The sequence below is a fragment of the Lolium perenne genome, chromosome 2 (genome assembly GCF_019359855.2).
Source record: "Lolium perenne isolate Kyuss_39 chromosome 2, Kyuss_2.0, whole genome shotgun sequence".
Taxonomy (NCBI): Eukaryota; Viridiplantae; Streptophyta; class Magnoliopsida; order Poales; family Poaceae; genus Lolium; species Lolium perenne.
Window position 1 is genome coordinate 164388273 of NC_067245.2, and position 26461 is coordinate 164414733.

General features: G+C 43.9%; 2 protein-coding genes across 4 annotated transcripts; both read left to right on the plus strand.

Moving 5' to 3' along the window:
- Window positions 1-661: 661 nt before the first annotated feature.
- On the plus strand, window positions 662-7818 carry LOC127328903 (uncharacterized). The gene is made up of 4 exons (XM_071825507.1): window positions 662-761; window positions 3011-4586; window positions 4732-7048; window positions 7179-7818. The coding sequence occupies exons 1-3, from the start codon at window positions 662-664 to the stop codon at window positions 6821-6823; spliced, it is 3768 nt and encodes a 1255-aa protein (XP_071681608.1). The 3' UTR covers window positions 6824-7048; window positions 7179-7818.
- A 6339-nt stretch (window positions 7819-14157) lies between these two features.
- On the plus strand, window positions 14158-25599 carry LOC127333867 (ubiquitin C-terminal hydrolase 12). Of its 3 annotated transcripts, none has more exons than XM_051360304.2 (32): window positions 14158-14329; window positions 14656-14725; window positions 15406-15553; window positions 15659-15816; window positions 16065-16330; window positions 16412-16630; window positions 16729-16837; window positions 16937-17052; window positions 17405-17503; window positions 18280-18389; window positions 18640-18714; window positions 19175-19253; window positions 19346-19492; window positions 19567-19647; window positions 19752-19871; window positions 20384-20506; window positions 21434-21511; window positions 21631-21719; window positions 21805-21913; window positions 22014-22082; window positions 22161-22271; window positions 22762-22817; window positions 22898-23075; window positions 23177-23278; window positions 23357-23428; window positions 23541-23606; window positions 23688-23753; window positions 23862-23945; window positions 24327-24443; window positions 24710-24784; window positions 24865-24948; window positions 25062-25599. In XM_051360304.2, exons 1-32 carry the CDS (start codon window positions 14294-14296, stop codon window positions 25101-25103), a joined length of 3354 nt encoding a protein of 1117 aa, XP_051216264.1. In that variant the 5' UTR covers window positions 14158-14293; the 3' UTR covers window positions 25104-25599. The 3 variants fall into 3 exon arrangements, with proteins under 3 accessions (XP_051216264.1, XP_071682415.1, XP_051216265.1); XM_071826314.1 differs by having other exon boundaries at window positions 14158-14328; window positions 14652-14725; XM_051360305.2 differs by lacking the exons at window positions 14158-14329; window positions 14656-14725; window positions 15406-15553; window positions 15659-15816; window positions 16065-16330 and having other exon boundaries at window positions 16506-16641.
- Window positions 25600-26461: the final 862 nt, after the last annotated feature.

Consider the following 26461-nt stretch of genomic DNA (forward strand, 5'->3'; position numbering starts at 1 on the left):
CCATATAAAATTAAACAGACACAGTACATAAGGAATTGCATCACAGTTAAGCAAATGAGCTAAACATAATTATATCCAAACAGCACACCATCACTGGATGATGTTGCTTAGCCAACAAACAGAATCTATTGAGCATTTCCAGGTATTAGAGCACAAGGGATAGCACACCAGGAGCACTGGCTCTTGCAAAATGGCAAGAATTACACACAGTAATTAAGCCAAAGCAAGGAATTGAATACACTTGAGGATCTACCAGTAGTAGCATCAAGAACAGAGTCACAGAGATAGTTTCAAGCAAGAAATGCAAGCTTGAGCAAGCACATGGCTTTAGAAGAATTGCACAGAAGCATGCATAGCAAAGATAGCACAGTCTAAGCTAGGCCATGGAGAGAAGCAAGAAGAAGATAAGCACGTGGGCATGGCCACGAAGTCGTGGTCATGGCAAGCAGAAAGCACGAAGTTAAGCGCGAAGAAGGGCAAGACAAAGCATGGCGGCATCTCCAACAGGAGGAGGGCCATGGCCAGAGCTAGCAGGGAAGAAGAACAGGCACAGAAGAGGAGCAGAAGGGGGCGCACTTACTTGGAGCCGAGCAGAACGGTGGCGCCATGGCGGCCACGGCGGCACGCGCCGAAGCATGGCGGCGCCAGGCCAAGCCAGGCCATGGTGGTGCCGCGGCAGCTCGCGCACACGATGGCGAAGCCACGGTGGCGCCACGGCTCTAGGAACGTCGGCGGCGACGAGATCGCCGTGGATCTCCACGGTCATACGAGCAGAAGGATTGGGGGCAACACGAAGAGGCGACGAAGAGCAAATCGGCGCGGTGGATCTGAAGCGCCGTCGAACGGCGGTTCAGACGCACCCCATCTCGCCGGCAGCGATGGCCGGAGTTGGCCGGAGAAATTCGGCGAAGAGGCGGCGACGCGCGCGTCGCCAGAGCTCGAGGGTTAGGGTTCGCGAGGGAGAGAGAGAGGAAAAGTGAGGGCGACCGAGTGGGCCGGACCAGGCCAACTGGGTTGAGCCCAACCCACTCGGGTTCACCCTGACAGGTGGGCCCGAGGGCAATTTGGGCATTTTCCAAAATACCCTTTAAGTGAGGATTTCAAAGAATTTTAGAAAATAGAATATAAAAATAATTAAAAATATGAAAATCAATCAGCATAAAATTCTCTATCCAAATAAAATATCAAAGAGAATTTTTGTAGATAATTAAGAATAAGTCTTAATTTGATGAATTAAATAATGATTTAAATCACACAAATTATTTTCAATAAAGAAAATAAGTCCATTAATGTAATTGGACTATAAAAACACCTTGAAAATATTTCAAGGTTGTATTTACCCTAAATAGAGAACCTCCAAATTATTCTTAGTAAATACCTCCCACATAAAATGATAAGACATCGGAAAAGGGGGGAACAAACCCTAAAAATGGAAAGCATGCATAATTACTTCTTTAACCATTGCCCTTATCGGACAATGATGCTATTTTTCAGAGACAGAGGACAAGGGTCAGTCCACACCTTCCAACTGCAAAACTTTGCAGTGTTCAGGCAAGTTCATCACTTGCTCATGTCATTTGAGTATTTCTATCAAATTACTTGCAAAGTACTATGGTTATCACTATTGCATAAAAACCAAAACCACTACTTTCATAACTATGAATATGACTAAGTGGTGGGCAATGGAACCATGGATTGTGTTGATATGGTGGAGGTTCCATTGCAAGGGTTTATATCCATCTAGGATTAAACAACAAATGTCGCCAGTGATTCTTGTGCCGTAATAACCGTGTTAACCATAAGATCTGAAATGGGACGGACTAGTCAATCGTATTTCCACCTCTTGTACATCAACGGATGCGCTTACCGTAGCAGTTGTATCTTGCGGAGCAACTTGTGGGTGGGGAACCCATTCTAAGTCCCCACGGTTATGATGTGCATACCGTAGCGGTTGCGGCTTGCGGAACAACTTGAGGGTGGGGATCCCACTCTAATTCCCCACGGTAATGTGGTCTATGATGGGTTACAGCTACCGGCGAAGGAGTTTGGTTCGATCCCAGACTGTTGTCGTGGTTGGGGTCCGTCCTTAAATGGTGTAAGTGGACCGACGAGGACCCAGGGTCGGGGTTTGCAACAAAGGGTGGGTGTGCGAGGTAGCGGAGGAATATGATTGGCTATGACCTTATACCGGGCCTCACACCGAAGGAAGTGTGGACGGGAGAGCTGCCCGGTTGGCACCAAGGTTAAGATCTCTTATGGGTAAAGCAACACACCTCTGCAGAGTGTAAAGAACTGTGACCTGTCACTCCCTGTTCCGGGATATGGAACTGCGAACGCGGCCGGAAAGGAGCTCCATGAAGTTCTAGTAAACCGGTGAAGGCTGACGGACATAGCTCTTTGGAATAAAAACAATCTCTTGAAGAAATGTTTATCAAAACTTGCATTGGTATTAGACTTTCTGGTCTAATATTGTAGCTAGTGCATTAAACACCTCTTATCTATAATGAACTTGTTGAGTACGCTCGTACTCATCCCAATCTTAAATCCCTTGCTTAGATTGTCTGAATCGTCTGGAGGAGGACTACGACCACACTGAAGGAGCCGAGATCATCGGCTATGAAGAACCAGACCTCTCTGGAGGTGTTGAAGGCGTAGACTATCTCATAGTCTACTTGAGCTGGGAGGCTTCCGGAGGAGATCAAGCCTAGAACATCAAGTAGTAGTAGTAGCCGAGCAGCCCGAACTCTTAGTATTTAGCTGCTCGAGAGAATAAATGTACAACTTAATGAAACATCTATATTGTAAGCTAAGTTGGGTTCGCCTCGAACCCAGGAGTATCCCTCTTAGGACCCAAGAGGAGCTCCGAGACGATATATGTATGATTATTGTAATATTAAATGAATGAGTTATGGACCTGCTATGTTCTGTTGTACTACTCTGAGGGATGTAATATTTGCGGAATGGTACTTCATGAATGTTATATCAACGACTGGCATACTACAACATGCAGTGGTATGCAGGGTCACCACAGTAGCGAGCCCAACGGAATCGGGACAATTTCGGCCTATCAGTTTGTGCAATGCGATATACAAAATTGCTTCCAAGGCGGTGGCAAATAGACTGAAAGTTATTCTACCGGAGATTATTTCTGAGGAGCAGTCGGCTTTTGTTCCTGGAAGACTCATCACGGATAATATTATTACGGCATATGAGTGTCTACATTTCATGAAGCGCACAAAGGCCAAAAAACACCGGTTTTGTGCCCTGAAGTTAAAAATGCGGAAGGCATATGACCGGGTCGAGTGGAGTTACCTCCAAGCCATTATGCTGAAGCTTGGTTTCAGCACCTCCTGGGTGACTCTTGTTATGAGACTAGTTTCTACGGTCTCCTTTTCAGTGCTCTTTAATGGATCACCGCAAGAGGAGTTCCGGCCGTCAAGGGGTATTCGACAGGGCGACCCCATCTCTCCATATTTGTTCTTGTTGGCAGCGGAGGGCCTTTTGTGTCTTTTAAAAAACCAAGTTCAATCATCAGCGCTTCATGGGATTAAAGTGGCACCAACATCACCACCGGCGAACCACTTACTTTTTGCGGATGATAGCCTGCTGTTTTTCGGAGCAAGTATTGAGGGAGCAAATGAGGTCAAGACTGTCTTAGAGAAGTATTGCCAGGCTTCGGGGCAACGTATAAATATGGACAAGTATTCTATCTTCTTTAGTAAGGTTTGTTCAGGAGATATGAAGGAAAGCATTAAGGGGATCCTAGAAGTTCAGAGGGAGACTCTAAATGAGAAGTATCTTGGAATGCCATCTGATGTAGGGAGATCCAAGAGTGGAGCGTTTAAGTACCTTAAAGATCGTGTCTGGAAGAAGGTCTTGGGGTGGATGGAACAACTTATGTCGGTGGAGGGAAAGGACATCTTGATCAAGTCGGTTGCACAAGCTGCTCCTACCTTCTCTATGTCATGCTTCAAGCTTCCAAGGGGGCTATGTGACCATATCAATGCGATGCTCAAGAAGTTTTGGTGGGGCAGCAAAGAAGGTCAGAGACGAACGTGTTGGGTTTCATGGGAGAAAATGACTCAACCAAAATCTGATGGTGGCTTGGGCTTTCGGGATATTGAGCTTTTCAATTTGGCTTTACTAGCCCGGCAAGCATGGAGGCTTCTACCGGAACCAGGATCGCTGAGTGCGCGAGTGCTCAAAGAGGTTTACTATGCGGACTCTGATTTGTTAGAGGCCGAGCTGGGCTCCCACCCATCCCAGGTCTGGCGGTCCCTTCTGGAGGGACGTGATGCCATGAAGCTAAGCCTCATACGGATAATTGGTGATGGTGCGACTACGCATGCTTGGCGAGATAACTGGCTGCTGCGGGAGGAGCGGATGATGCCAGTTGCACCTAGGAAACAAGGGGCGCCCCAGCGTGTGTGCGACTACATCGATAACACGACAGCTTCCTGGAAGGAGGACAAACTCGAGGAGTTTTTCTTGCCCATGGATATCGAAGTGATCAAGGGAATTCCGCTATGTACCAGGCGGCAAGAGGATTTCTGGGCGTGGCAGTTTGAAAAACTAGTGTGTTTACTGTCCGTTCATCATACAGAAATTTGCTTCGAGTTCGTCGGACTAGGAGTGATTGGCTTGAGAACCGTGTGGCGGCCTCGAGCAGTGCAGAGGAAGGGAAGGATTGGTAGAAGCTGTGGAACACACATTTGTACAACTGTACTGTAGGAAACAAAGGAGCGTCAATCGTTGTGGGCTGGAGTGTTTGCTACAGCCCATGAAGAGTATCAATCAGCCCATCGAGCGAACCAGACGTCCATTTGCCAGCCTTAAGAAAAAAAACTTTGAGGTACCGCGGCGGAAAAAACCGCTACGCTACGCTCGCCACCCGGTGGTCGGCGCCGCCGTCTCCATGCAGTTCGAGCAGCCTCCGTCCGCCCGGCGCGCCCCCACCTTCTACGCGCGCCGCGACGCCGACGCGTGGCAGCTCCTCGGCGCGCTCCTGCCGCGGCGCGCGGCCACCGCCCGCCACGTCCAGCAGGCTCACGCCCGCCTCGCCGTCCTCGGCCTCGCCACCGCGCGCTTCCTCCCGCACCTCCTCGCCGCCCTCCCCCGCCTCCCGCACCCGCCGCCGATCGAGGACGCCTCCTCCTACGCGCTCTCCCTGTTCCGCCGCTCCAACTCCTCGTCCGCCTTCGCGTCCAACCACCTCCTCCGCGTGCTCCCGCACCCTCTCCCGCTCCGCCTCTTTCCCGGCCTCCCGCGCCGCAACCCGCACTCCTTCACCTTCCTCCTCGCCTCCCTCTCCGACCACCTCGACGCCGGTCACGCCACCGGCCCAGCCCCCTCCTTCCTGGGCTCCCACGTGCACGCGCTGGCCGTCAAGGCGGGCGCGGCGGGCGATCTCTACGTGCGGAACGCGCTCACGCACTTCTACGGCGTCTGCGGCGACGTGGGGGCCATGCGGTTGATGCTCGACGAGCTGCCGCGCGTGCGAGACGTGGTGACTTGGAACGCCGTCCTCGCCGGCTACGTCCGAGCGGGCATGCTCCGGGCAGCACGGGAGGTGTTTGAGGAAATGCCGGTCAGGGATGGGGTTTCTTGGAGCACGGTCATGGGCGGGTATGTGAAGGAAGGGGAGCTGGACGTGGCGCTGCAGGTGTTCAAGGATATGGTGGAGAAGGGGCTGAGGGTAAATGAGGCTGCAGTCGTGACGGCATTGTCGGCGTCTGCACAGCTGGGTTTGCTTGAGCTTGGGAGGTTTGTGCATGAGGTCGTCCGTAGAGAAGGAATGCCGGTCAGTGTTAACGTAGGGGCCGCGCTGGTGGATATGTATTCCAAGTGCGGGTGTGTGGCAGTGGCCAGGGAAGTTTTCGATGCGATGCCGGGTAAGGATGTTTTTGCATGGAACGCCATGATTTGCGGCCTCGCTGCTCATGGGTTTGCACGGGATGCGGTCGAACTCTTTGAACGGTTTCTCGGTGAGGGTTTGTGCCCAACAAATATTACGTTTGTTGGCGTCCTGAATGCGTGCAGCCGTTCTGGTCTTGTCGCTGAAGGGCGGCGGTACTTCAAGTTGATGGCAGACAAATATAGTGTTGAGCCAGAAATGGAGCATTACGGGTGCATGGTTGATCTTCTGGGCCGTGCTGGTCTTGTTTCAGAAGCCATCGAATTGATCGAAGGGATGCCTATTGCACCTGACCCAGTTCTCTGGGGCACTGTACTCTCGGCTTGCAAGACACATGGCCTGGTGAATCTGGGGGTCGAGGTTGGCAACAAGCTAATTGAACTGGAGCCAGCTCATGATGGCCACTATGTCCTCCTTGCAAGCATATACGCCAAGGCAAAGAAATGGGATGAAGTCAGGGAAGTCAGGAAATTGATGTCTAGTCGGGGTACCAGCAAGTTAGCCGGCTGGAGCTTGATGGAGGCACAAGGAAACGTGCATAAGTTTCTAGTAGGAGACATGGATCACAAGGATTCTGTTCGGATATATAACATGCTTGACATGATTAACAGAAGGTTAGCAGATGCAGGGTATGTACCAGACGTGTCATCTGTATTGCATGACATTGGAGATGAAGAGAAGGTGCATGCAATCAAGGTGCACAGTGAGCGGCTGGCAATTGCTTATGGGTTCATAGTTACAAAAGTTGGCAACCCAATCCGTATTGTTAAGAATCTCCAGGTGTGTGGGGATTGTCATGAATTCAGTAAGATGGTGACAAAGGTTTTCAATAGGGAGATTATTGTGAGAGATGGTAGTAGATTCCATCATATGAAAGAAGGAAGGTGTTCTTGCCTTGACTACTGGTAGTTACTTGGCTGACTGGTTTTTCTGTTAATTGAAAGAAGGGAGATGTTCTTGCCTTGACTAGTGGTAGTTAGTTGGCTGACTGGTTTTTCTGTTAATTGAACCCGTATAATATAGCACATAATTTTGCTGGAGTCAAAGAGTTGGTGTCTGGCAGAGAGGTTCTAGTTTCAAGCGAATCCCAATTCATGTGACATACGCGGCTCCTGGTGCTCAAGTCCGTAGCTGGTAAGTCATACTATGTTTTTATCTTTCTACATGTTACAATTAAGTTTACAATCAATTTATCCTGATAGTAAAAATAAATTTCTCCGAAAACAAATCCACATTCAGTTATCCTTCTATTTGTCTTTCGTAGTTTCTAACCATCTCTTAAGCAAGAGGTATCTTCAGCTCAAGGCATGGCAAAGGGCTGCATTCTCTTCATGATTTGATGCTAAAAAAAGATTTCAATCTTACGAAAGACAAATAGCAAACAGCCTGTACTAGAGATCGAACATAACCCAAAAGGGTCAACTCAGATGGTCTTCATTAGATCTTAACTGTGCTTTTGACAAACTAGAGTATTTCTGCTATATGGTGGTAATATTGGATCTTCATGGCACCATATAATTATCAATTTTCCTGATATAAATATTGCTGCTATATTCTGAGATTGTTCTTTCATTGTAAACCAGCCAAATCTGGAGTTTCCCTGTAAAATTCAAGTATTGTATTTGTAGACAAAGAAGGGTCAACTCAGAAGAGGCATGGAAGAAATGAGCAGCATGCTTATATATGAAATTTAAAACAATACAATTCGTCATGTTCCTTTTGGCGTGAGAGTTCTTTCAGTTTTATGATATGTATTGAATAGATGAAAGAACTTCCAACAATAACCATGACAATTTCTTATAAACTCAATACCATGCTGTAACAAATGCAAAATATATTTACACTGGTGATTTTAGAAATAAATATACAAATTGGTGTGTTAGAAACATTGTTCACATCATGCATCAATCAGCTTGTAACGTTCTTGTTCAGCTGCAAGTTTTAACAGTGTAGAGTAAGGGATTTACACTGAACTTGATACACTGGACCATTAAAAAAAGGGTGTACACGGGAAGAAAAGGTCTTTCGAACACGGGAAGCCCAAGATGCCAATATATCCTATGGTTATGTTTTAGGCATCGCTTGATAGTCCAGAGTACAGTGGGCACTTAAATGCCTAAAGGAAGTTGTTTCATTTGTGGTCTGAACAATATAGTTTAGGGAGGCAATCAAGTGATTTTCATCCATGCACATGGTGTTTAAGCTGATAAGGCTGCACAGTGATCCTATGTCAGTTTCAGGCCCTATCTGCTCTTATTGTTAGTACTGGGATACACTGACAAACACCAGCACGGCAGGGATTCTCACGTCAGAGTATCCATGTCCGCTAGCTATGATCATCTCCCCTTTTTGTACGCAAAACTGTAAAAAGGTTATTGGCTTGTGCACAAGAATAAGGTATCTGTTGACAAGATGGTCTGTTGGTAAGGTTCACTCAACTCTTGGCTCGTGGCAGGACCCATTCGATGCAATCTTTTACTACTCCTGTTTCGAAATATATGTCTTTTTAGAAAGCTATTTCGGACCGGAGGGAGGTAATACTAGACAATTGCATGGACTACAGTCTGCATGCATAATCGACGTGGAAAATAATGTCTGCGAGTTCTTCTAAGCATTGATGTTTCTCCGTGGACATATAATCAGGAACCGTTCCTTCTGCGTTCTTTTTGTTTCGGCTGATCCCCTATTTTAGGTTAGTACTTTCATGAGGTTTTGCTTTTTAATTGGGAGCAGCTTGCTGTTGTTGACCATTCAAAAGTTTTCGCCTTCGAAGATAGCTATGGCAAGTTCGGCGTTATGTTTGAGAAAATAGAATCTTCAAAGACTTAGCCTTGAAGGGGTGAATAGACGATAAAAAAAAACATTATATATATTTAGATTTATCCTAATGCAGAACTAAACTAGGCAGGTACTTTTGAAGTATAGATTCTCGTGAGCTAGTCAATTATTTGGGCCGGTGTGAGTAGTATCAACTAAGTACACCAACAACTTTAGTCTAAACAAGATTGACAAATAGAAGAACAAGCAAGTAATTCAAACCCTACACAAAATATATTGATACAAGATGTATGAACTGTGGAACGTAAAGGGTGCCAGAGATGCCAATGTTTCCCCAAGTTCAAATAACTCACCGATATTCTACCTTTGTTGGAGAGGCCTTGGCCAATAATCCACTCACAAGAACTAACCCTTCTCTCTGAGAGCCTCACCCAACAACGTATGAGCTCATCCCGAGATGACAAGCTACACAAGCACTTCACACATCACTTGGGCCTCTTCACAAAGAGGCCAACACACCAACAACCATTGACCGTCTAGTAGATAGTGGTCTCCATGAGTAACAAGCTCATGCACTCTCACTCTAACCAATCAACTCGGAGAGCTCATATCAATGCATCAAACGTAGAGCAAAGATACTTGTTCTCAAAATTATCTTTCTCGAATCTCATGAAAAGCAACTCATGCAATGGAGGAGGCCAATAAATGATCACTGTATACAACCACAACCTTTCTTCACTTAGTTGGGAGATTGGGGGAGATGGACAAAGGTCAAGAAACATGGGAAATCTCATATCCAAGTCTCCCTCTTGTGGGGAAGAATACCCTCTTTTATAGGCCCAAAAAGTTGCATGTTCCGTTTCCTACACCCAGGCTGAACAATCTGGGCCAATGTATGGTGTTCTCCATGAGCTTTTGAAAGGATAGAGATGGTAACATGGTGGTGAATATGTTCTACAAATTTTCTTTATAATCTCTTGCACTTTTAGGCTATGTGGAAATATAAGTGAGCCTAATGCAATCTATGTGAGGCAACCTAGACGATGATACAAGATACTTCAAGTACGAATGCTATCACAACTATGAATACACAAGTAAAGAGCTCAGATGTAAATAACCGAGTTTCACGCCAGAGACAAAAATGTATTCCCATGTTTCCTTCGTCATTGGGATGAAGGTACATCACGTTGGAGGGGTGTGAAATCCCACAAAGGGTTCCCAAAACCACGAAATCTCACATTCAATTCTTCTCTAGAGCCTATCCCACGAAGGAGTAGCTCACTCACTAGTGATAAAATTTAAGGCGGTCTGTAAATCCATAACCCGAATGCTTCTGAGTGACCCTAGCTGCCTAGAGTTTTACACGAACCTAAGGGTAACAAGTTTGACCTAATTTGGCTCAGTGGGATTGTAGATCACGACCTCCTCTTTATTTTCCCCAAAGGAAGTTGAGTTTGGTTGGATGAAAAGGGAGATCCTCAAGCTTTTTGGTGATCAACAATGGAGGGGAGAGAGAGAAAGATATTATACTTTGGAGCTAGTCAAACTACCCCTTCGAAGAAACAGGAGTGGCTTTTATAGCCTCCTCAAGAAGAAAAAGTCGTTTCAGCACGAAGTTGGACCCATCGGTTCCTGGTCCAGTCGGAATGGATAGGGAACCGACGGCTTCGGTTGCAGAGCAGATCAGACCGGACTCGGGAATGGAGGCCCCGGTTGTAGAGCTGGTTCAACCGCCCGGGCACCGAACCATCCATAGGACAGGTGTCCAACCGGACCAAAAACGTACATAGACTCCTCTTAATAGTGCGGCCTATTGACTCAAACTTAAGTAACAAAGCAATATAAAATAAATGCCTACACATCTTCTCTGTAGCAAATGGGGGGGTCTCCAGTCATCTTGGACCAACATATGTGAACTAAAACAATCTGTATACACTAGTAGACAACATTTGTTCACATTTTAACTCTGGTGTCATCATCAACAAAAAAAATGGTCAAGGTTAAAATACTCTTACAACTTTCTAGGGAACCCTGGAGATGCCTCTGGTTGGGCCTTCGGAGTCGATACAGAAAATGGCTTGCCTTTCTATACAAACTTTGTTTTCGACAATCTTGGCTAGTTTTGAAGTTAACAGCAAGCTTCAGGTCCTCATACAAATGAGTTTATGTTAACGCGGCCACAACATGACTAATGTCGAAGAGGTCCTTCATCGTCAAAGCCTCTACCCTCTCTCCACCTCGCTGAAATCTCCAATACTTGGTATTTGGGCAACATTGTGGAGGGGGGGGGGGGGGGGGGGGGGGTTGGCAACAGTGACGTGGGGTAGGAGAGCACAATGCATGGTTCTGTGAGCGACAACAAGGGTTAAGTGTCACATGATGGTATCTAGACATAGTTGTTCCAATCTTCAGTTAAATATAAATAGACCTAGCATATTATTTTATTTCTGAAGATGGGACGAACGAGCTCAATCAGGTGAACCATAGTTCTGTCATTATTAGTTCAAGTATCTTTACCATTCACTAATGTAAGGTACTATATAAAGTCTCGACACGAACACATCAGGGTTATCGAAGAATATAAACACTAAACCATGTCAACTTCATCTTGTTCGTTTAGCTACCGTTCCGTAGAATATCCACCAATTCACCTAATGGTCTTAAAATTGGCATTTTTATTCACCAAATCCATCGCAGGATCGATTTGACACCGGGGGAGAAGCGGTGACGAGGGCCAGGGGAGGCGAGGTTGTGGTTCAGCCACATACTTGCGTGGATCCTAGGAACAAGTATGAGCAGCCCCTCCAATAGGAAGTAAACGTGTCTTGGCGTCCCCAATAGCATTCTGCCAGCGCAGCTACCTGACAGAGAGGCGTCGGTGCAGATGCGCTTAGACTAGTTACAATGAGAAGTATCATACATTAGTATCATGCACATGATGCTAGTTTATGATACTACCCCCACAATGCATATTATCATAGAATAGTATCATATTATCATTATATTTAATTTTTTTAGAATCTCAACGCAAATTTGTGTACATGATGTGTTTGCCATTAAGTTTTTTAGTTTTACGTGCTATGATACGGTATCATATTAGAGAAAGTACAATACGTCCTACTCAGCTGGCTATAAGGATTAAAATAGTATATTATTGCTTAGTTGGAGGAGAGAGAAGAGAGTGGGCTCTCAAGAGCTAGCTCTAGCACGTGCTCCTAGGAACTTTGTGAGAGTGAAAAGTGGGATATACATTGATAACATACTACATTTTTATAGCTCACTACTGTATATATTGGCTTTAAGTTAGCTATAAATGACATGACACTTAGCTTATAGCCAGCAACTGGCTACACTATTAAAATTGCTCTTATGATACCACTCTCATCTCTCACCTCATTAATTGGTGAGCCACATCAGATTTTTGCCAATATGCCATGCATGATACTACTCTCTCCGTCCCAGTTTATAGGGCTTGCGCATATTTCTAAATTGTCAATTTGGCAAACATAATATCATTTATATAATATAAAAATTATATCATTAGAAAGTAGAACATCTAAACTTTCTAATGATACTCCATCCGATTCATATTAATTTGACTTCAATATGGATGTATCTAGAACTAAAATGTGTCTAGATACATCTATATTAGAGTCAATTAATATGAACCGGAGGAAGTATATATTTTGTAATACATATGTTGCATTATCATCATCAAATTTACGACCTAGGGATACGTGTAAACCCTATAAACTGGGACGGAGGGAGTACTTATGATACTTTCATTATAGCTAGTCTTACATGTACTGAGCAAGTTCATCATATTGAAGATTTTCTACCTTTTTTTGGTAGTTTTGATTTTTGTTTTGTCGTCGATCTGCCAATGTTGTTGCCCATGAGTGTGCACCTTTTGCATGTGAACATGGTTTAGATACACATTGGTTAGATGTTTGTGCAGAGTTTCTTAGTCTTAGCCTGGAGGCTGATTGTACTCTAAGTGATGTGAATTAATAAAATTGTGTGTTTCCTCAAAAAAATCATTAAATAGATTTGATTTAGGGCATCTCCAGCAGCGGGACGCATTTCGGACGCCCAAAAGTGGTCGCGAGTGTCCGTTTGCGTTGCCCCGTGGACATATTTTGTCCGCGCGTCCGTTTGCGTCTGGGTGTGCTCCCAGCGGGGCGACCCATTTTTTGAATTGCAACATAGTTAAAAACTTTCAAAGTAGTACATAAAAATGCATAAAAACTATACAAAGTAGATCTATAGGCCTAGACTACTTGCTTCCTGATGGGCCGGCACCGTCGTTGCGTCGCTCCGTCGCCTGCTTCTCCACCGCCTCCCGCGCGGCCGCTATGGCTCGGTGCGCCGCCACGTCCTGGCTCAGTGCCTTCTCCAGCCTCGCGTTGGCGGTGTCGTCCTTGAGCGTCTCGAAAGACTCGACGATGGCCCTCTGCTCCGCCGCCCTCTCCTCCGGCGTAGGCGCATCAGGGTCATCGGAGGATCAAGATATCTCCGAGTCGGAGTCCTCTGCTGCAGCGGCGGCCACCAGCCTGCGCTGTTCCAGCTCGGCGTCCAACGCCGCGTGGCCCGCCAGCTCCTCCTCTGCTTTCTTCGCCGTGAGTGCCAAGGCCTTGGCGTCCCTGACGGGGTCGAGGAGGTCGCCCATGCTGTCGTCGGAGTCGAACTCCTTGTCGGAGCTCGAGGCCGAGGGAGGTGGAGTGGGAGGTGTAGGTGGAGGTGGAGGCGCGGCAGCTTGGCCGCGGCCGGCGTTGCTCATGCTGGATCTGCTGGAGGCTGAGAGGAAGTAGCGCTACGACAGCGGCGGCTAGGGTTTAGTGGGAGGAGATGAGATGCTCGCGCCCCTGTATATATAGGTCGGAGGCAGGGCGACGGCCGCGCCACGCGTGGCATCACCATTACTACGTGCGCAGAGGTAGGCGACGGCCGCGCCACGTGATGCATCGCCATTTACGCGGCCGCAGACTGCCGAAGCGACGCCTCACTGCCAGTACTGACGGAGAAGACGCATCGACGCAGGGTCGCTGCCAGGCGGGCCCGACGTAACATCCTCTTGACGCGAGCGGACACTTTCCGTGTCCGCTGAGCGTCCGCCAGAGACGCATTCCAGGCGCATATTCGGGCCAGGTTTACGTCTCCGCGGACGGTCCGGTCACTTTGTGTCGCCCCACTGAAGATGGTGCTAGATGCATTTCCGATCACGGCTGCCGAAAACGGTACATGCGCCGCTGGAGATGGAGATGAGAGAAGCCAAGCAAGCAAAGTTACCCTACTCTGTCTTTGGGGTCTTGTCCGAATGTTCGTCCTCCCCGTCCACGTCCTGACGCGCCACGCATCGCGCCCATAATATCTGGACCGTCAACTCCGCCCTGAGCCCCTCATCTCCGCCGTCCATTCCGCCCACCGATCTTGCTTCGCATAAGACCCTGGAACTTTCCACGACACCAAAACCTCCCCTTTCTCTCTCCTCCACCTCCCCCTTCCCCCACCTCCTCGCGATCTCCCACGCCTCCCGCAACCCACTCCCGGGGCGGGACCCACATCGCCGCCGGCGAACCCTCCTCCCCCGCCCGCCGCGCCATGACGATCTCCTCCCCGCCCCAGGCTCCTCCCGAGGTAAGCGCGCGCGCGGGGTGGCCGAGGTCAGGTGCCCCCCGCAGCATCCGTTCTCTCCTCCCCCGCTTTCCTCCTCGAGCTGCCCCCTGTCCGCCCCATCGACCAGCGGTGGTGCCGCACGCATCGTGGCCCGAGGCGGGCGCCGGGCCCGTTGCCCTTGCGCCGTGGGTTGGTTTCCTGGGTCGGGGTTCACGCGTGGCGTGTTCGGGCTGAGTGTTCGTCCCGCGTCGTCGGAAATTGGTTCTAGGGTTTGGGGGTTTTGGTCGCTTTGGTGGGGTTTGGGTGAGTGGATCTGATAAGTGTCCTCTCTCGTCAATTTTGCGCAGCCGCAGCCGCTGGAAGAGGAGGTGCTCGTGCCGCACCAGGACCTGCCCAACGGGGCGCAGCCAATGGAAGGTTCGCTTCCGTCACCTCGCCTCGCTTTTCCCCAACGGCTTGTCATCTTATTGGCTGTTGACTCTATCAGACAGACTTGTGTGTGATGGGCCGAACTGAGTAGCTTCCCTGATAGTTAGGATGAATGTTACTTGCTGCCTTATTCTGCATAGTGACGATTTGTTACTTGATTGTGTGTGCGATTTGTGATATCTGCCATGGCGAGGGTTGCTATTGTTTACCATATTTAATTATGCAGAATGGTGATTCATCTTGTTACGTACCATGGTTCTGTGTAGATTTTTTTTTTTAATTAGATAGATATCCTACTTACCAGTATTCACCTAGTTAGAAAATTCTTGCTTCACTTGCAACATTATTTGCTTGCCGTACATTGGTATGTTGAATTAATACTATGCTAGAGTGTGTGCACCTGGTATTTTTGTATTGCCAGTGTGGTTTTGTAGTGATTGCATGGTGTGTTGCAATTGTGTTTGTTTGTGATATTGTGATGGCATGACAACTTCTTTAGTGGGTTGCATTTTCGCCCTCTCTATGCAGTATGTTAAGTAAGTGCATTTAATAGTGGTTTCTGTTTGTTCTTTGTACTAAATGCAGTACCCGTTTGGATGTACTACTGTGTTATTTAGTCTTGCTTTTGTTATTATGTGACATATTCAAGTTGACTTATTTTGCTCCAGTTGTGCCTGCTGAGCCGGCTGTTACTGTGGAGAACCAGCAGATAGAGGATCCACCAATCTCGAGATTTACTTGGACCATCGAAAACCTATCAAGAGTCAATGCAAAGAAGCTCTACTCTGAAACCTTTGTTGTCGGAAGCTTCAAGTGGTAAGTGCCTACTGCTCTATTTTCTGCGAATTAGCATATTTAGTTAGTATGTGGTCATTCAAGAGTTTCTGGCCAGGTGTTTTATGGAACCTTCTCTGTTTGCAGGCGAGTTTTGATTTTCCCAAGGGGAAATAATGTTGAATTCTTGTCTATGTATTTGGACGTTGCTGATTCATCAGTCTTGCCCTATGGATGGACTAGATATGCACAGTTCAGCCTCTCAGTGGTTAATCAAATTCACAGCAAGTTTACAATAAGAAAAGGTACTTGTTCTTTTTTACCCCTCCCATTAGCTAACAAAAAGGGTGACTATGGTTTTACTGGTTTGCAATTTATGCATTTTACATACAGCCCCCCCAACATCTGCTAATCATCCATTAAGACAGCTATTAGGGGATTTCCTATAAAAATATTATATTTTTTGTAGCTGGTGTGTACAATAGTCATCTTACAAATTAGAGCTACTATTCTAATCTTCTGTGTTATAACAAGTAAATTTGAATGCTTGCAGAGACACAACATCAGTTCTCTGCTCGAGAAAGCGATTGGGGTTTCACTTCATTTATGCCTTTGAGTGAACTCTACAATCCCAGTAGAGGTTATCTTGTAAATGACACTTGTATAATAGAAGCAGAGGTTGCTGTCTGTAAGGTTGTTGATTACTGGAGTTATGACTCTAAAAAGGAGACTGGTTTTGTGGGCCTTAAAAATCAAGGTGCCACTTGCTATATGAATTCTCTCCTTCAGACTCTCTATCACATTCCATATTTCAGAAAGGTAGAAACTTCAAATTCAGATATTGTTCTCTTTTCTGCTTAACCTATTTGGATTCTGTTAACTTTGTATATTGCTTGCCAGGCTGTTTACCACATGCCCACTACTGAAAACGATATGCCCGCAGGAAGCATTCCATTAGCTCTTCAAAGTCTCTTTTATAAGTTGCAGTATAATGATAGCAGTGTCTCTACAAAGGAGCTAACAAAATCTTTTGGGTGGGACATGCACGATTCATTTATGCAGCACGATGTGCAGGAACTAAATAGAGTTCTTTCTGAGAAGTTGGAAGATAAGATGAAGGTTTGACATCTGTAAGGTGTTTCTTTATATATCCTCTGGTGTTGTTTATTGAATCATGTAGCTCTGACTGAATTATGCTTTTATGTTGTTGATTCAAGGGAACTGTTGTGGAGGGCACAATACAACAATTATTTGAAGGGCATCACATGAATTATATCGAATGTATCAATGTTGATTTCAAATCAACAAGGAAGGAGTCCTTCTATGGCAAGTGATCTTGTTACTGACACATGGGCAACAAAGTTTAAACCTTGCCCGTTGTTTGCCCTAACCTGTTTGCCCTAACCGTGCTATATTCCACTGCAGACTTGCAGCTTGATGTCAAAGGTTGTCAGGATGTCTATGCTTCATTCGATAAGTATGTGGAAGTTGAGCGCTTGGAAGGTGATAACAAGTATCACGCAGAACAGCATGGTTTGCAGGTTAGGCTTCTGGAGCTTGTGGCAGATCAAGTGCATCTATCCATTTTACCAATGGATTTCAGTCTCCCTCCCCTCAATCTTGTGTGTGTGTGGAGTCGCATACCCATGCTCATGTGCACACATGTGCGCATCCTAAAAGAATACTTGCAATGGCATGGCTAGATTTTCTTAATTTTTAAATAAGAGCACACGAACCTCCAACACCACACACCCTGGCCCACTCAAGTTGTTGAATATAATGAGCTGTGGTCACCAATATGGCTCATTACAGTAGCCAATATCTGAGATCAAAGACACACAATTAATCGGTTTATTACATGTGCTTCTTACTGAGAGATATTTGTTGTTTCAGGATGCAAAGAAAGGCGTTCTTTTCATTGACTTCCCTCCTGTTCTCCAACTTCAGCTTAAACGGTTTGAATACGATTTCATGCGTGACACAATGGTGAAGGTTTGTATCAGCATCACCCACTAAGTTCTTCACTTCCATTATGACATTTTTGTGGTAGAGGACCTGATAGGATTTATACATTTTAGAAGCCTTTCATGGTATGACCATGAGGACACTAGTGTTTTTAGCTGTAACATATACCTTCACTTCAATTCAATGTATATTAAGACATTGCATTTTGTGTGCTTGTGTGCACCTTAGCAATAAATCCAGTGTCTCTAGCAATTTGTAGTCTCTCTGACTATCTTGTTTGAACCCGTAGAATATGCCTATTTTCAAGAATGCAGTACATCATTATGTGGGGCGATAATGTTAATCTAAGGCAACCATGTCACTTATTAGTAACACAGATATATTCTGGGGCGGTTAATAAGATTCCGTTAAGTGATGTTGACTGAGTGTGGGTACTTAGTTTGCAGTGTGAACAAATTACTAACACATGAATCAGGCTAATACAATCAGGGTTCACAATAACCATGCATTCGGAACTTGGAATAATATCTAGCAAGTCTCTTAGTTCACCGTTTTTTACTTTTGGTGAATCTTTAGATTTCTACCATGGTTACAACATATACAACTTAGATGACATCAGTAAAGTGCTGCACAGGAAGTTCATGTACGTACAACATGATTTCATTCAAATTCTGTTGTAGTTCATGGAAGTGAAAAATCTGAACTGAAGTTCACAAAATTCTTGTCTTTCCCTTTATTTAATGCTTGTATTTTATCTTCAATTTTTTAACCTATTAAGTGTGCATACCATTCCTTTGATGCAGATAAATGACCGTTATGAGTTCCCACTTCAGTTGGATCTTGATAGAGATGACGGAAAGTACTTATCTCCTGATGCAGACAGGAATGTTCGGAATCTTTACACTCTTCACAGGTCAGTAAGATATTTTTTCATTTTTTTTTGGCTTGTGCTCATTTCTTGCCTTTGAAGATGCCACATGTCATGGATGAATAGCCAAAAGTGACGTAGGTGAATTTGATTTTTTTGGCGTTGCCATTTGGCCCGTGGGACGTTGTTAATCATTTAATCATACCTACACAATAGTGATGGGTATTGGTATGGGAATCGGGAAGGGCGGGGATATTTTAACCTGGTGCAGTTCATGACAGTCAATTTCTTGCAGTGTTCTTGTCCATAGTGGTGGTGTTCATGGTGGGCATTACTACGCTTTCATACGACCAACACTTTCAGATCAGTGGTATGTCTACTACCTGTTTTATTTATGACTCGCCCTGTTTTCATACAACAATAGCAGATTCTTGGGACTATCTTGGCCATGCTTGGGCTGTCGACTTTTGTTACTCTTGCTGGAACTGGCCAGTTGCTGCTTGCAGCTGGACAGCTTTGCATGGCTGTCAACTAGTGAACACATGCACTATCTTCTGGCTGTCATACCTGGCTGATCAAACTTTTGATGATTTGGAATTGTTCTTGAAGGGCTTATTTCCTTTCTGGCAGTGATGCATGTTTCTCAACAATGTTCATTTGATTATTTTTGCCCATATAATGTAGAAGGTAATCTGTGTCTTAAAACAAATGTATCTGCTGTAAACTGGTACTAGTAGTTGGCATGCATGACGACCCTCTTTGCTGTTCAAAAAGCAATATCTGTACAGCTTCTTGTTTTACTCATGTACTGATGGAACAATATCTTCCAGGTTCAAGTTTGATGATGAACGTGTAACAAAAGAAGATGGAAAGAGGGCATTGGAAGAACAATATGGTGGTGAGGAGGAGGTTAGTTTCAGTTCTCATGGCTACAATAGTCACATGTGATGTAAAAAACATTGGGCTGATTAATTGATTCTTGGATTCTTATGTTTTTGCAGCTACCACAGACTAATCCTGGCTTAAACAACACCCCTTTCAAGTTCACTAAATATTCAAATGCATACATGCTTGTATACATTCGTGAGAGTGACAAGGATAAAATAATTTGTAATGTGGATGAGAAGGACATAGCTGAGCACCTTCGAGTAAGCTGCGAGCCATGGTTTCTAGCTATTTAGATCTTCTATTATAGTAGTCTAACATCTCCATTTGCTCCCAGATTAGACTGGAAAAGGACCGCGAAGAGAAGGAGCGGCGGAAAAAGGAGAAAGCTGAGGCCCACCTATATACCATCATTAAGGTGTTTGCTTCAGCCTGTTGGACATATAGGATGAATTGTTTTAGCTCCAGCATCTTTGTATTGTTCATCACATGGTTATCTTACATGTTTGCTTCTTTGTACAGGTTGCTAGGGATGATGACTTGACTGCTCAGATAGGGAAAGATATATATTTTGATCTTGTCGATCATGATAAAGTCCAGAGCTTCCGTATACAGAAGCAGATGCCATTTACTCAATTCAAGGTAATAACATTGGTCAAAACTATGTTTGCAGTTATAGCACTCTTGGCATGTTTCAGTAATAGGAATATCGAATAAGGCTGTTCTTGTAATTGGTATTGTTTGTGTCCGTAAAGCTCAAAGACAGTGGTGTAAGGACTGAAGTCGGTGTACCTGTGTTGCATGGTACTTTTTGGTAAAAACAACACTAGGGTCTATCTTGGAAAGACTAATTGCTGTTTATACTTCACAAAAGGACTTGCAGTGCACAAGCTTAGAACGGTGCAATAATTTTTTTTAAAGTAGCAGTACCTTTGTATATCTTTAACATTATGAAGGTGTAGCCTATAGTCCTACATGCTGAGTATATGAATCATGGATAAGATCTCTAATTTACCAATATTTTTTTAAGGAGGATTATGTTCTTTCTTGCTACAGCTCATGTGCACTGCTATTCAGGAATACCAAGCTTAGTACCAGTAAGAGTAGAGGTTTACAGTTGCCGTCTGATCAGTAATCTCTGATGTGCTTTTCAGGAGGAGGTAGCAAAGGAATTTGGTATTCCTACGCAGTTTCAACGATTTTGGTTGTGGGCCAAGCGGCAGAACCATACCTACCGACCGAACAGACCATTGACTCCTCAAGAAGAAGCACTCACTGTAAGATGATGTCCTTAGATTGCATTGGATATTGATTTTTATGGGTCTCTAGTTCTCTGTTATGTATCTGCATGGGCTGCATTATCCTGGTTAAGAGTTTATTGAACAGAAAGGAATCTGTGCATGCTTTATGTCATTGCCTATTTGTTATCCTGTGGTTTCTTGGGTCAGTTATGTTGTGTTCAGAAACTATAGTTGCATTATGCTATCTTAAGCCGCTCATAATTAAATCGCATACTTCTTTTGGTTGTTAAGCTTTTGATTTTAGTTGATTAGCACTCAGTACATGCTACCACCGTTTAACTCAGTTTGAATTACCTACGGTTGCTCTTGCCGCTTGGCAAGTAGTACTCCCTCCGTCCTAAAAGGGATGTCTCCAGATTTGTCTAAATTTGGATATATCTAGGCACTATTTAGTGTCCAGAATCTAGATACATTCAAATTTACACAAATCTAAGACATCCTTTCCGGGACGGAGGGAGTAATTTATTATCAGTTACTCAAATATCATATGTATAAAAGATCTAACCTGTAGGAAATATTGCATTAAGCTAGTTGCACTTATACTGATTCTTCCATTTGACTGAACAAATATCATATGTATAAAAGATGTAACATGTAGGAAATTTGTATAAAAGATGTAACCCATTAGTATCATCTTATGTTTGACCACTATGTATAGAATTCCTTTTGATTCAAAACTTTCCTGTTCCTTCAAATGTCAACAGAAGTTTATTTATGTGATGCTAATGACAACTAGGGCCATATGATATTTTCTTTTTTGGTCACCATAAAACTAGTGTAGATTTAACCTGACTCCATTATTGCCGTTGTCTCTCTTGGCAACATAATACATCTGTCTCTATTCACTTCAGCATATGTCTAGTTGTATTCTAGTTTGCTAAATAAGGTCAGCATTTTGTGTAGGTTGGACAATTAAAAGAAGCAGCAAACAAGGCCCACAATGCAGAACTGAAATTGTTCTTGGAAGTTGAGCTTGGACTGGTAATATCGTATGCCCCACCTGATTTGGTGCTGTTTCCTTTGTTGATTTCTAATGTCCTCCCCCAATTTTTTAACATACAATTCAATAAATCCATTTGCGATTTTTACGGGTGATGTAGGACCTAAAACCTCTAGCTCTACCAGACAAGACCAGAGAGGATATATTGCTTTTCTTCAAACTCTATGATCCTGAAAAGGAACAACTGCGGTACTTCTCATAATTTTACCCTTATTTATCTTTTCTCATTTGTGATTTAGACTACTCATACTTGTCGGGTAAATGAATTCTCCAGGTATGTTGGTAGGCTCTTTGTGAAGGTTTCAGGAAGACCACAGGATATTCTGCCAAAATTGAGAAAAATGGCTGGCTTTTTGCAAGATGATGATGTTGAGCTTTATGAGGTTAGTTTTATTTCTTTTCAGAAACCTTAATTTTCCTAATGCCTGGTATGCAAATTATTGATTCAGTATCTTACCTGTTCCATTTTTTCATCAATTTTAGGAAATTAAGTTTGAGCCGAATGTGATGTGTGAATACATTGATAATAGAATTATATTTCGGTCTTGCCAGGTAAGATCCAATGTCTTTATTTTTAACTGATACTATCTTGTTTCTGTGATGCCTTATCTGGGTTTTTGGTGTTCACAGCTTGAAGATGGTGACATTGTTTGTTTTCAAAAATCCCCAAAGCCAGAAACTGCTGACCAGTATAGATACCCTGATGTCCCATCCTTTCTGTTGTATATGCGTAACAGACAGGTAACTGAGAACACCCCAGTTGCTAGCCCTGAGTTGCATGTTATTTGATATTTACACACATTGTCCATGCTGTAACTTAAAGAATTTACTTGCCTCATGGATCTGCACAAAATGGATGATTAGTTACTAGGCGATGCATTAGCACTTCCAACATGTTTAAAATAGGATACTTGCACTGCACACTATTTCTGTGTTTTTATCTGATTTCTTTGCTATCTTGTTTTCCAAATTAGTACCTCTCTAGTAGGGCTGCAGAAGCGGATCCTGCATATTCTCGCAAATCATGATAATTAGCACAAATTGCACTACATGAAATCAATCCGAATCCACCTAATTTGTACTGTTCAGAATCCAATCTGCCCCGCATAGCGCACCGCTTGCAGCCCTACTCTCTAGTACTATGCTCTTATATTTTCATGTGTTACGTCTTGACACCATACTTTCTTGTATTGCTTTTACACATGATAATTGCTGTTTTCATTTTGTTTAGCTTGTCCACTTCCGTTTGTTGGAGAAGCCCAAGGAGGATGACTTTTGCCTAGAGATGTAAGCATTTGGACAGTGTGATTAGCAAATCTCAATACTCTATCATTACCGATCTCTCTTTTTTTTTCTTTGCTGTATAGGTCAAAAATCTTCACATACGATGAAGTTGTAGAAAAAGTTGCTGAAAAAATTGGTGTTGATGACCCATCAAAAATCCGTCTTACTTCACATAATTGTTACTCTCAACAGCCGAAGCCTCAACCAATTAAGTACAGAGGCGTTGACCGTTTGCTAGATATGCTGATTCACTATAACCAGGTTTGCGACTAATCTTTGATCTATGTGATCATTAGTTGCTTAAGAAATACAGTAACAACTAAAGTGAAGAATGACATATCTATTAACTTGTCATGTATCAGACTTCTGATATTCTATACTATGAAGTATTGGATATACCCCTGCCAGAATTACAAGCATTGAAGACATTGAAAGTTACATATCATCATGCCACTAAGGATGAGGTTACTTCTGTTGACACTTGAAAATCTTGTCAGTATCAGTAGACTATATGTTTAGTAGTCTCAAACATGCTTTATCAGGTGTCAGTTCATAGTATCAGGTTGCCAAAAAATAGCACTGTTGGTGATGTGCTAAATGATATCAAATCGAAGGTAAATATCTGTATGCCTTATTTTATGGTTTGTTGCCACATACTAGTTTGTTTTGTTTCTTTTATCATGTTAACTCACGTCTTCTGTATGCCTTCTGTCATCGTCAACCCAGGTCGAGCTTTCTCATCCCGATGCTGAACTCCGATTACTTGAAGTTTTCTACCACAAGATATACAAGGTGGTGCAAGTGCTAGTTGAACACCTCTTGGTCACATTTATTTCCACACAATAGTATTTTTTTACCTTGTATTTGCTGCAGATTTTCGCACCCAGTGAGAAGATAGAGAACATCAACGATCAGTACTGGACACTGCGTGCAGAAGAGGTATCTTATATTGTTATGTCACGCTTTACGGAAAGACCATTCTCCATTGTTTGAGAAGGTCTCGATCCCCTCCTGGGTTCAATGGGTGATATTGTCTTCTCTTTCTAGGTTCCTGAGGAGGAGAAAAACCTTGGCCCTTTTGACCGCTTGATTCACGTGTACCATTTTACCAAAGACACTCAAAACCAAACGGTAATGAAGTTCATCTAATGCTTGATCTCAGTTACTTGATCTATTGATTAATTTCTGTGCTATAAAACACAAAATATGCAGCGTGGTTTCTGTGAGTATGTCCAAAAATACAGTTGAACAAACTTTTAGTCATTGTACCTCATCTAGTTTTTAAGTTGCTTTTTCATTGGCTGAAAGAATGATTTAGCTGTGGTTCTTATAGTCAAACTTTGATAGTTGTGTTCCACATATGTGTCATGACACTAAATGCTAGTGCAGCCTTGTATGTCTGTGCAATCAATGTTCTTAGCAAGATTTTCTTATTCTGGCTGACATGGCTTGCTTGGATATGCTTGATATTTGTCCTCATTTCCATATGCGTATTTGTCCTTATTTCCACAGCAAGTTCAGAATTTTGGAGAACCTTTCTTTATGGTTATTCGTGAGGATGAGACCTTATCTTCTATTAAAGAACGTTTGCAGAAAAAGCTCAAGGTTTCAGATGAAGATTTCTCCAAGGTAATTAGGGTTTCTCCAAGATTTTTAATTAAATCCATTTGTGCTATAGAGGCATAGTGCCAAATATATTCTGGCGGAAACTTTACTTGCTCAGTAGGAGGCATATGTCCATCTGGGAGGTTTGTTTCTCATGCTAGTTCTTGCATGTGTAGCTCATACCAACTGCATTGCATTACAGACTGTATTATAGAACATGCTTAACGAGGTAGTCATTTGATGTCGGTTAATGTGCTTATCTAATGCTAACCACTGTTCTCTTTGGACAGTGGAAATTTGCGTACATATCACTTGGTCGCCCAGACTATTTTGAAGATTCTGATACTGTAGCCACGAGATTTCAGGTATTATCATGTTTAGTTATCTACTTCTTGAAGCAGCCTCTTAGTATTTAATCTAATTTTAATTGTATAAACTTGTTTAGAGAAACATGTATGGAGCGTGGGAGCAGTACCTTGGACTGGAGCACCCGGACACAGCTCCAAGGAAGGCACACACTGCTAACCAGGTACCTCATGTCACATTGTCACGTACGATCCTTGGATTGGATGCTGTGATGATGACCATATTCTGTTTGCTCTTTTTGGCTGAAATTTCGCTAATCGCATGATCTCTATGCAGAACCGCCATTCATTTGAGAGACCTGTAAAGATCTATAACTAGACAGTTATCTGAAACACGAGCATCGTCCTGCCATACAAAACCAAGCAAGTCGCTATTTTCAAAAAAAAAAAAAAAAAAAAAGTGGCTCAATCTCTAGTTGCTGGCTTGAATAAATCATGTACCATAGTATGAGGGCAGGACTGGTTGCTCAGGTTCAGGATGGAGCTAGTTTCAGAACGGAGATCCTTTTAGTACCATCTGGGCAGCTTCTCATCTTTTCCCCACTCTGCCCTGGATATATGAAGTTTGTGCAGAGATAGCCCAAGGAACCATCACCTTTCAGTAGATAAAGTTTTTTTTTTTTTCCATTAGGTGCTGTATACAGTCGAATAGCTAGTGGATTGCTTCCTTCTGTGGTTGGTGCTAGGTGGCAAGTTGTTGATGATGTTTTTCCTGTATATTGTTGGTGCGAGGTGTACAAGTATTTTCCTTGTTGATGGTCACACGGTACTTGTAACTCAGTTATGATGTAGTGCTGCATCGTTTGACATCTTTATATCTGACTCTCAACCATCAGCGAAGCCCATTGGTACTGCAGGGCCGCACCTGACTCAAGTTTTAACATTTCTATCTATTCTCGTCTGTCTGTTGCACATTCTTGACTTATTTTTCATCTTGAAGTCAATAGCATTTTTTCCAGTTTTCAGACTGAAAGACAGTCGTGAGTACGTCTTCCAGTCTTCCAAGGCTCAAAATTCTTGTGCGTGACAAAAGTTTTGGTTCTATGATGGATGCTATTTTCATAGAGGTCCAATTAGGAAAGGAACTAGATAAAATTTCAGCGCTAAGAGTGTTGATCGTGGCGCACCGTGGAGAGTGAAGGCCTTGAACTTTTTAAGGGCATCTCCGGGGTTGATGCAAAACATACGCTCAAATTGACCCTCTCTGTCTGTTTACTGGTCAAATTTGACTGTCGGCTTAAATGGTCAAATTCGATTGTCCGTCTGGTGAGCAATTTTAAGGTTTTGCATTCAAGTACATAGTGAATAAAGGAAATTAAAAAAAACTAAAACTAAGTGCATGTATTGTCTGCTACCCTAGCCTACTCCTTGTCCTTTGTCGAGCATGACGAAATCCGGTATTATTATCCACGAGCATGACGAAATCCGGTATTATTCACGGCTAGTTAATAGCCAGCAGAAAATATGCTGGTGGTCGAGAAGGAGGTGGAGCAGCCCACGGGCTGAACGACAGAGGTGGAGGCGGCGAGTGCGAGGCCGAGTTCTTTAGCGCTTGTTAGAGGGCCTCATCCTCTGTGAGGCCAGGAGTCATGATGTCGGTGACATACCGGACGCACCGGTCACTCCACCTCCGACATGAGGATGCTGAGCCTCTTCATCTCCTTATCGGTCATCGTC